At 34.3% G+C, this 11,507-nt stretch overlaps 1 protein-coding gene across 23 annotated transcripts in view; it reads right to left on the bottom strand.

Moving 5' to 3' along the window:
- Positions 1-10,922, bottom strand: part of LOC129260179 (thioredoxin domain-containing protein 3 homolog) — a 26,260-nt gene extending 15,338 nt beyond the window's left edge. For 13 of the 23 annotated variants that reach the window (XM_064099432.1, XM_064099430.1, XM_064099415.1 and 10 more), the window contains exons 1-12: positions 10,837-10,921; positions 9,246-9,402; positions 8,860-8,963; positions 7,975-8,163; positions 7,074-7,170; positions 6,100-6,207; positions 3,893-3,975; positions 3,264-3,511; positions 2,703-2,777; positions 2,149-2,267; positions 1,309-1,453; positions 86-193 (exon numbers count right to left, since the gene is read on the bottom strand). In XM_064099432.1, the coding sequence (XP_063955502.1) occupies positions 86-193; positions 1,309-1,453; positions 2,149-2,267; positions 2,703-2,777; positions 3,264-3,511; positions 3,893-3,975; positions 6,100-6,207; positions 7,074-7,170; positions 7,975-8,163; positions 8,860-8,963; positions 9,246-9,336 (1,367 nt within the window). In that variant the 5' untranslated portion in view covers positions 9,337-9,402; positions 10,837-10,921. Of the gene's footprint in view, positions 1-85; positions 194-1,308; positions 1,454-2,148; positions 2,268-2,702; positions 2,778-3,263; positions 3,512-3,892; positions 3,976-6,099; positions 6,208-7,073; positions 7,171-7,974; positions 8,164-8,859; positions 8,964-9,245; positions 9,403-10,836 lie in introns of all 23 variants that reach the window. The other 10 variants (XM_064099438.1, XM_064099401.1, XM_064099421.1 and 7 more) reach the window with 5 other exon arrangements.
- Between the last annotated feature and the right edge of the window lie 585 nt (positions 10,923-11,507).

The following is an 11,507-nucleotide window of genomic DNA, read 5'->3' on the forward strand; positions in this document are numbered from 1 at the left end:
ATTAATCTTCTTATTTTTTATTCATTTTTTTAACGTATATATATATATATATTTACTTATTTCATTTATTTGATTTTTTTTTTACCTCTCTGGAGCTTTTTCTTTGGCTTCATCAATTGTTGTTGGTCCGATGAAATTTCTCCAAGATTGAATGGCCGATTCCTTGGCAAGACCTAGTGCTAGAACCTCACCACTAATATAAAACAATAAGGTAAAGGGAATCAAGAGATAAACAGTAATAAGGTTGATAAAATGGCGGTATACATCGAGGCATATAGGGGAATATAGAAGTTGCTTGAATAAATACTGTCCAAAAGAAATGTCTTTTCTTGATGATCAGGTTTCAAGGTTTCAAGGTTTCAAGCTACACTGACTGCCTCCTTCAATCCTGAAGATTCTTGCAGTATTGTAGTACCGGGGACCGGCAGGTGCAATACACTGGGTGACGAATAGTGTATTGGTTTTAACGTGCATAGGTTGTGACTTTCCTATACACGGGACCAACAATTGCGTCCTTTCCGATGGACGGAGTGTTTTCTAACTGCATTCACACCTGCACTGAATACATTGGTGAGGCACGCTTACACACAACGCTATAGCATCAGATTTTTTGTTAAACACGTTTCGGCATGAGTGGGACTCGAACCCCTCACGTTGAGATCTCCAATCTTATCCGAAACATGCGCTCTAACCGACTGAGCTATGCTGCCTCCAATCAGGGTCCTGTTACATTAAGATTAGCAATCAATCATGGGGTTGGTTTTTATGGTTGAATATATACAATACTCAATGCAAACTGATGAACTACATGTAGTTCAAACTGCAAGATTTTATCAAATTTTGCCATATACTGTTGTTACCATGGCAACATGATTTGTGACACACACAAAAAGGTGTGTTTTTGCACATGAAGTAGTTCAACCCAAAAGATTTTAAACTGACCAAATTTCTGCTGATTCCTACATACCCTCTTCAAACGTTGTTTCAAGGGGGTGAAAAGGAGAATGATATTGGTTGAAGTCAGGCAATTATATTTAACGGCATGAATTGTATATCAGTAATCTCGAGAATAATTAGAGATCTAATGAAGATGTCGACCAATTACATTCTTATCTTCTATTATTTCATTCATTTAAATACTTCTGCCACAACCATCACCACTACTACTACTAGCTGCTGCTGCTGCTGCTGCTGCTGCTACTACTACTAATACCACCACCACAACAAAAACTACTCCTATAACGACGACTACTATTTTTACCACTGCAGCTAGTTAGATGTGGAAAGTTTAAGCCTGTAGGGTCCTACCTTGTCATCTCCCTGATGAGATCTTCAAAGTGTGGAGTACCTTCTTGTTCTTTATAAAATTCTTTAGCTTGTTCTTCCGTTAGTTGTACCATCTTCTGAAGGCAGACCTCAAATCCAGCCTCTTGAATCTTTTGTATCATTTCATCTGATCATAAACAATATAAATTTTATAGTTACAATTATACCTTTTTAAATGTAAATGCTATAAAAAGTTTTCAACACTGTAATTTATCTAATAGGGTAATTAATGTATCCTGGAGATGGGTTATGATTTTTAAGAGAAAAAATTCAACATTCTGCATGGTAGGTAGCTACAGAAAGAATAAAGTAAAAATAAATGAAACTGGCAATCAACTGCCAGTTTTCCTTTATCTTCAATAAAGCATACTATATCCATGTCCTGACTTACTTTCTTTACTTTTGAGAATGAATAAGTATTTCTGCTTTCACAGATTCAAATAACTTGATTTAAGCTGTTAATGAACGCAAAAGCGTCATCAGCAAATAAAAAAAAAAAGATGAAAAAAATAAAAGAAATACATTAGCACTTGCACAACCAATATAATACATAAGAAATTTACCTGATGATCACACTTTTTATCAAGTACATTTGCAAAGGGTTTCTACACCAAAAATCAGCACATTTGGAGCTTTGTTTTGAGAGCAAAAAGTATAAATCACTGTACAATGTGTTTTATAAGGTTGCCATTGCGCCGTTGCTGGCCCAGATCTCTAGGGGCAGTTGGCATCCCCTCCCCTAAGTGCCCTACAGATAGCCAGATTATTTGTTACTATTATTTAGTATGAAGTATTGATTTGAAAGTCCGCAAGAAGACTTACCTTTGTGGTCCTTGAGTGCACTTGGTCTGATAAGAGCCAAAGTTTTCTCAATGGCAGGAGGAGGACCAGTTCCTGGTACAATGGGAATGTTGAAGTTCGGAAGCAGGAATGCCAGCTCTCTGTCCAAAAAAAAAAAAAAACAATTCAAGAAATATTAAATGATTAGATCATTGTTCGCCAGGTGGAATGAGGCAGTGGTAGAACAAGCAAGGTTACAGACAATACCATTTTCATGGGCCAACTACCATGGCAACAGGGGTCAACAGCCAATCAAAATCAAGAATTCCACTGTGTTTAGATAACGGCAAAGTTACCGTAGTTGAAAGTCTTCATAAAATGGGCCCCATATTGTTTGTGCAACAACCCAAATAAAGTACCTTTCAAAAATCTGATGGGAATCTCCATAAAATATGTATAAAACCAAAACCAAATAGCCATGATTGCCTATTCATAGCATGAAACAATTTATTGGAGCAAGGGTTAGCCTTAATAGTAATTTAATATTTTCCATCCATAATTTTTTTGAAGACATTTCTCGCAGAAGACTTTATTACCTTGCTGCTGTTTCTGACGAGTCTGCTCCATGCATTGCATTCATCTTCTTGTCCGTACCAAACTGAGCCCTCAAACTGAAAGAGAATACAGAAAGAAGTATATCTTTGATTAAGCAAATGTCAAACATAAGAAAAAACAACCAGTGGAATGCCTCTTGCTATTCAGCCTGTATCATGCTATTCATGATAGCAGTGCTGACTTTGAAAACGACAAAGATTAATAAGTTTTCTTTAGAAAAAAAGAACAATGACTTCATAAAGAAATACAAAGTTCATCGACATTTGACCTTCAGCTAGTGACCTGAAATTTCATTTATCTATTTGCTGATAACAGATAACAATTTATGTAAGTTTATGCAATAGATCCATATACTTTCAAAAACCTAACCTTGTTAGGATTGCAGTGTTCATACCCAGCCAAAACATAGTCAAAGTTCATTGACCCTAATTGACCTTTGGACTTGATCGTGTGACCAAAAATATTCAAAAGGGCACATCTCTACACCAATGCGATATGCAAACATGTGATGCAAAGAACATTTAAATGCTGATAGCACTGACCTTTCAGGTGCTTCCTCCTTGGCTACTTCGATGTCCTTCGGTCCTAGAAGATTCCTGATGTCTGTCACGACACCTTCCCCCGTGTCACCTCTAGTCAAGACTAGGATCTTACTGGGACCGCTGGCCATGAAGGTGACAAGCTCCTCATAGTGTTCTTCTTCTTCATGCTGTTTGTAGAACTCCCTGGCTTCATCTTCTGTAAGGGTCTTGTCTTCTGTAGCCAGGATCTCAAAGCCATGCTCCTCAATCTATTGTGACGGACAATGATTAGTACAAAAAAATTGTAAATATATAACAAGAAACTTTACTTATTTCATAATACATGCAGTATTTCAAAATTCCAAGTTGGGAAAAAGTGAATGAAAAAGAGGAGAATCTACGGACTCTTGCTTAAAGGACCAATTGCTTTATGTACACTTCTGACTCGAAAAAAAATAATAAGTGGCTTAATGAAGGTTTTGTGAAAAAGGTCTTTTCGGGTTTTGCAAGAAGAATGAAGCTGAAAGGAAAGAACTGCAGGTTGTCCATGTACAGAGCAATTTAAGAATTTGCATCAGATAATAAATTCAATTTCATGAAATCATTTGCAAAAGATTTTGGTAGAACCCAAACCATGTGTATGCACTCACCTTAGAAATGATATCATCAACGTGGCCATTGGCAACGGCATCAGGTTTGATGAGAACGACGGTGACTTCCTTAGGAACAGGTTCTGTAGAATAATGCATCATCACAATAGCATTTACAAATCTTATTCTAAACTTTTAAACATCTAAACATAAATGCAGCAGTAATAAATGTCTACCTAGTCTCAACAATCACTAAATAACTACTGATAAAAGAATATTTGGTTCATTATTTAGTATAAGTTCTTTTTTGGTACATATAAAATTGATAATGATAGTGGAGAGTTGACAGGAAAGGTTTGTACATCCATATTATATTTTGAGATACCCTTTAATTCATCCAAAATCTCATTCAGTACATTGTCTGATAATTTGATTGCTATCTTTTATATAGATACAAATGATTTTCTCTATAATGAGTAGCATGGGGGCAGATACATGGGAGGGCATTAAATGTAGACCATTCCCCCCCCCCAAAAAAAAAAAATTAATAAATTCACTATTTGATCTTCACCATAATGATGAGTCTTGAGTTTGAGGATTAAATATTCTTATTTGTATACCTTACTTTAAATGCATGAGGAAATTAAAATCATCCAGATTTAATGTTTAAACACATATTCATCTAATAATGATACCGACATAAACAAAACAAAATATCGCAATATTTCAATAGTTAATTTCTATTCTAATGACTGTTAGATTGATTACTATGCAGTAAGGATTGATAAATAGTGACCACGACATACATGTATACTTTATAAATGATGATTAAATGTATGGCAAAGTGATTTCTTTTAGTGAAGATTGGAAATGACAAGGGAAATTATATTGCAGAAAAATATCATTCAGAGCACAGTGGTTTTGAAATGGTGAAGACTGGAAAGCAAAATGGCAGGTAGAATGATATAGCAAAAAGTTTGAGATGATTGGTAATGGTATTTAGCTGATTGTTTAGCATGCCAATAGAATGTAGTCATTAAAAAGAGTATAGATACTTACACAAGAGAAAGAGAATTGTGTCCTTAAAAAAAACATATTGTGACTATCATCATTACATTCCAATAGTGGATTAAAGGCATAAATTTATCCAAGACCATCAAAGACCATGATGATCAGACAATTTCAGAGCAGTTGGTTTGATCTAATATTGGTACATTATGCCCTCATGAAGGGAATTACATTTTATTGATACAAGTTGGACAACAAATTGATGTGTTATGTGGCATCAAACTAAATACAACCCCAGAGCGGTTCTTGTAAATAAATGTGACATTGAGTGCATGATATAGAAGGACATTACATTTACAATAGTAGTTTCTTGGACTTACTTTGGGTGAACTGAGTAATTGAAGGACATTAAACTGATTATATAATGCCAGTGCCTTTGTTTTGGATACATGCTTGTATATTTAGTGCATAACAGAATGGCATTAAACTAATTGATACAAATTGTTTGGACTACTGTACCTTTTGGTGTACATTAAAATGATCATACACTTCCAGTGCAGACGTTTAGATCAAATGTTGGTATACTGAACGTATAACAAAATGACATTAAAGGGTTTTTTTTCACCGCTACAATGTGGTGTAATGATCAAGTGACAGAATAGCATTTAACAATATTAGAGCAGTTTTTTTTTATGTTGGTATATTGAGTGTATAACAAAAGGACATTACATTACAATTATAGATACAAGTTCTTTTGACTACCCTTTGGTGTACTAAATATATTCCCTGGGTGATTGTTTTGATAAATGTTGGTATATCGAGTGCATGACAGAAGGACACTAACTGATACAAGTAGTTTGGACTACCTTCCAATGTACTGAGTGACAAAATGGCATTAAACAGAAAACAGAAAAAATTTGAGAGCGATTGTTGTGATTAAATGTTAGTATATTGAGTGCACGATAAAGAAGGGCATTAAACTTATAATAAGTTGCTTGGACTACCATTTTGTGTACTGACGACAGTATGATACTAAACTGATTGACATAATGCCATTACACATGTTTCCAATGCCTGTCTACTTGGAGATAGAATGTCACTAAACTGTTTGAAAAAAAAATTCTTATGGCTATACCGGTCTCCGTCTGTCTACTGAGCGGAAGAAGGCTATTAAACTGGCACAATGCCTTTACAGCTATATTCACTACCCATTTGTCTGGTGAGTAAAGTGAAAGCTGAAAGGCCATAGATGATAGTACCTGTCTTTGATCCTGCTTGCCTGTCATGCATCATGGTGAATAATGTACCCTGACTTACGGGTCTGACGCTAACCTCTCCTTCCTCACCTAATTCTTTAAGTTCCTTGACTGAAGACGTAAAGAAATGTGGGGGTTAGTATCTTGGAAAGGGCAAAAAACTATTCGTCTACCTGTTCCATGATTACTATCACTCATTTGTTAATGGACTTAATGGCAATGATGCTTCTGCCAAAGCAGAGTTACATTAAGCTGGATTGGGTAGATACAAGGAGGTACAGAATTAAAAGTTGAAGTTATTAGACAATTACACACTGCAAGAGTTCTGCAACTGAAAGCTGATTTTAAAAAATGGATGATGGTGAATGAATTAATGATGACATACAGCAAAATATGAAAGATGGTGAGGTATTATGAAATGCAAGGGAAGATTAGAATTACACACAATTACTTGTAATTTTTTGAAATCTTATTAGCATGACACTTTATAAGAAAAGCAATACAAAATCAATCAATGTTAATGATATGAAGATAAGATTGGAAATTATTTTCATTCAATATATACAAGCAGAATTTTCATCCCTTTAGCTACATGATATGCAAAAAAATAAATCAATCTGAAGAAAAATAAGCATATGTATTTCCGTATTAAAAAGAAAGGGAAAATAAGTTTTTTATTACTTGGAATCGCTGTCAAGTAACATCCAGATGCAGACTTGGATCACTTTTTGAGCAGTTTTATCATTCCCCCCACCCAAATCGAAAAAAATTATAATAAAAATAAAGATATTGTATTCAGTCAAAATTATATTTCAAATTGCATGATCAATAAAAAGAAGATGAAATGGTAGAAGAAAGTTAGAATTTAATAATTTCAGAAGAGGATATGCACTGAACTAAGCACTCTCTACAATGGAATGAATGGAATAAGATAGAATGATGAATGGAATGAATGATGGAATGATAGTTTGACTCACTCCTAGCCTCCTCCTCCAGTCTCTTTTTCTCAAGTTCTTCTGCCTGTGCAGCCTGTTGCTCTTCAGCCTCAAAGGCAGCTAGCAATGGATCCTTGATCTAAGATAAATATTAGAACATCTAGTGTGTTGGAAGAAAATTTTACTGCTGTATCCCAGCGATATTGGTAATGAAAAAAACCCCAACACTTTAAATTAGAAAAATACATGGGAGCTAGAGGTGGGTTTTTAAAAAAATCAATTGTAAAAAAGGAGTCCTGAAATTTAACATAAAGACCCCTTAAAATTCTCATAGGAAGGTCATTTCTTAACATAATCCATAACAGTTTCCATGTTTAAAAAATCAATTTATATCTTGCGCAACTGGCAAGCTACCTAATATCTCATAAATTAGCCTTCCCCTAGCATTTTCCTTTGTGACACGCTCCTCAATAAAGAGGAAGGACAAAAATTTGAAAAAGATGGAGAATGTCAGTCTAAGATCATAGATTCAACCACAACTTTCCTCAAATTTTACGATTTTTTTTAAAACAAAATAATATTTACAGAGATTCGAGAATACATTCAAACCCTATAACCAAATCCTAAATTTTATCCTAAAACTAACTACAAACCTTAACATTTTCACATATTCAAATTGGAGGTGGGGCTAATATACCATGAGACTGCCAAATATTATATAGCAATGTCTTATTGTATTGTAATTTATTATTCTTCATATATTATCATCATTCAAATTTAATCTGTCGGCTAACCCAATGGTTTGCCGGGCCTAGTTCTTACATTACGCTATGTTGCACATGATCTTTAATAAAGACATGACATACCACCAATCAAACCTTTTCAACACCATTCTTAGACTTTGTAGCCCCAAATTAGCCAGTTCAGAAGATTTGGTTCTTACCACGACTCGTTCCGCTCCTTCTTCTAGAACCTTATGTTCCTGTTTGAGTTCTCGTTCGACATTCTTGAAAAGTGCAGGGGCGTTGGCCCCCCTGATCACATTGACGAGATGACCACTCCCATACATAAGGAAAGATGGCTCACATTTCCCACGATACTTCTCAAGGCTCTCAATACCATCAGCTTCAGCCTAAACATGAAATGATCAATGTAACTCCAATTCATTTATTTATTTCCATTATCAACAAAACATACAGATAACGAAAATAAATACCAAGTTGATGACAATTAAACAACATGACATACACTTAAAACAAAAATAATTTTAAAAAATATATGTAAAAGCAGTTGAGGCTTGACAATAAATAATTTTGAAAAAAAAAGTCTCATATATCAAGTGAGTATGGAAATGCAAAAAGATTGGAAGAAATATATCAAGGTAGCATGGGGATGGAAATAAATAGAAATTACACTCTATTTGTTTCATCATAAAAGCTGTGCAAGGATTATCTAAACCAAATGTATTTAGTAAATATCAGTCCTAATATTAATGTAATATCATTATCATTATATTCATCTTAATCTCTATCTAACAAGCAATTATAATCCTAGCTACAGAGCACTACCTGTGCAAAGTACAATGTAAACATTGATAGTAAATCAACAATGAGAATCAATTACCGGTAATCTTATAGTCCTAAACAAACAAAGAAAGTAGATTGACAGAATCAAGTACAAGAATAATGAACTAAACAGCAAAATGATACAAATATTTATTTATGAAAATCTTACGATGTCAAACAGAAGTTCCTATTAATTATTCATGGATGGATTATCATTTTATTTCAGTTTTTGAATCAATTCTGTATGAAAAATGTTCACTCACCACAGCGAATCTGAGCAAATCATCTCCAATCTCATTCCTAAGCCTCTTGAAGATACTAAGTACGGCAGCACATGGTCCACACCATTTCTGATACACATCAATCACTAGATAAAAGAAAGTGTATAATGTTCCTGAATTCAGACAATATCACACATAAACTGGCAAGTTATCTGTCAGAATGAATGTGTCAGACTCACATATATATATTTTCAATTTCTCTTCATAAATGTAAAAAAATAATCCTGGTCAATACTTCTGATCCACCTTTACATTCAAAGGAATCGATGATGTGAATGGGTAAAGTAATTTTTCCTTTATCAACTGGCAAAATTTAGGCTTAATAAAGATAACTGTGATGAAAAAATAAATCATGAACAAATAATTACCTGTGAGTCCTTCCAGACTCAATAATTCATCCCACATTTCCTGGTTCAGAATCTCCTTCTGAAGAGCTATTTGCTCCTTCTTGGCAGGCATGATGTTGATTTACCACACACTGTAGCCTTTTAATCCTCCTGTCCCTCAACACTGAAAACTAGTTTCCTGCAAAATATTATTATAGAGCCCATAAAATGGCAATAAAATGGGTTAAACACAAATTTATAAATTCACAACTTGGGATCATGAATTGATGAGTGGGACCTTCTATTTTAATTAACCGAATAATCAATGTAGTATGGTAATGTAGAGTCTATCCTAAGTAAAAACTTTTGTTTACTTGTTTACATTTTTAAAATTGTTTTTCAACTCTCCTACAATGGTTACCCCTGTGATTCATGACTCTATCCAGGACCAGGCCCCTGTTTGAGCTTTGCTGGGACTCCCATAACTAGATCTACTACTAGTTAAAGGGCTCTTGAGTAACTTGCAAAAGATTCAACATGTTTTATTATGCAATATATCAATTGTCTTATCACATAATAAAATTTGTACCAATGTTTTTTAAATTATATTTGGGCTATATTTGTCTATTTTTCAATAAAATGGTCAATATATGGTAGGGGGTCCTAAAGCTACGCACCACTCATCGCGCATGCAGTTTTCAATGGCAAATGCGCATTCTCTGTGTGGAACTGTGACTGCAGAGTGACGAACAATTCCTATTAATTTTTTTATACATAGGCTGCAGTAAATATCTACATACAGAGAAAACCCAGAACTGTTTGGAATTTTGGAGTTATATTCACTTTAATTTCCTATTTTCCTATAATAATATGAATACATTTTAGAAATTGAGGCACAGGAAATATTTTTTTTAAGCATGATTATTCGAGTGCATAGAGGCTTCTACATCAGCGGGTGAAATTAAGAGGTGGGATTTTCGTATTTGTGATATTTTTTGGTTAATGATCTTTAAGTTTAACGTTTGAGTGTTTGCCAAAAATTAGTGACAGATAATTTGTTCAAATATTAAAATTGGCACAGTTTTTGTCATTTGAAAACAAAGTGCGTGGTTTTAGGTCCCCCCATTATACATCTCAAGTTTTCATAAAATCTTGAAATGTATCGCTGTGATGTTTCCCGATTATGAATATGAACGATTCAACAGCCCGCACCCATTTTTGTTTGGCATCGCAGTTCGCACGTTCAAAAGTAAATGCTAAGCAGTGGCTGCATTCATCATCATCATCCATGGAAGTACAGTTCACGTCCACCAGGTTGGTGTATCATCGTACTTGCACGCAGTGGCAATGTGACCCTGGAAGTTGCACTTTTGTGGGCCATCCCCCATGCCATGCCATCATCGACCATCGCCATCCGCGCTCAAAAATATAGTCACAACCGACATGAAAAAGCATTATTGGGACCGTCATGAATTGTCACAATGAACGATTTCACTCCAGTCATTTTGCTGTATATTCTCATTATTTCGTATTCAAAATACATAAATCCGAGCAAACAAACTATCTTAGGAATTTTAAATAAAAGGACGAATACATAAAAATAAATTAAAAGAAGCAAATATAGAAATCTTACGTGAATGTAGAATATAATCTGGACTCATCAAGTCAACAAGTCAGTTAGCAGAAGCGTTCGGTTGCCTAGATGTTATCACGTGACTAAACGAAAGATCGATTAAAAAATAGGGTTCTTTTGGAATGATCAACTTGGCATTACAACCAAAAATACATGTATTACTAGTATTAGAGTCATATATCCATCTTATATCTCTATTATTAAGAACTAAATAAGTAAATCAAAATCTTATGAAGCATTAATTTATATCAAATTCGAATCTTATTTGTTCTAATATCATGTCTAACAAATCCTATTTGAATATCTCCCCCACAATTAATGAACGAATCCAAAGTAAGTTACGGAGGGGGGGGGGTGACTATCATGTTCTTTTTACATCATATATATGTTTCTTCTTTATCTTATTCTTTTTTAGAATAGGCTTTCATTTCTATGTAATACATTACAAACAACGTAACTCTATATCTAAAAGAAAGTAAAGGAAACTGGCTAAACAAGGAGGAGTTTTTATTCAATTGATTTACTTTGATGCCCAGGATTCCATTATGTTTGATGCTGCAAGGATTGGGAATACATGCGCTTAAATTAATTGGGTTACTCTTGCAAAGTGTAAAGAAAAATTCCCTGCCAGGCATTTACACAAGGGAACAAATTATGTTTTTGTAATTATA

This window comes from Lytechinus pictus, chromosome 1, assembly GCF_037042905.1.
Source record: "Lytechinus pictus isolate F3 Inbred chromosome 1, Lp3.0, whole genome shotgun sequence".
Classification (NCBI taxonomy): Eukaryota; Metazoa; Echinodermata; class Echinoidea; order Temnopleuroida; family Toxopneustidae; genus Lytechinus; species Lytechinus pictus.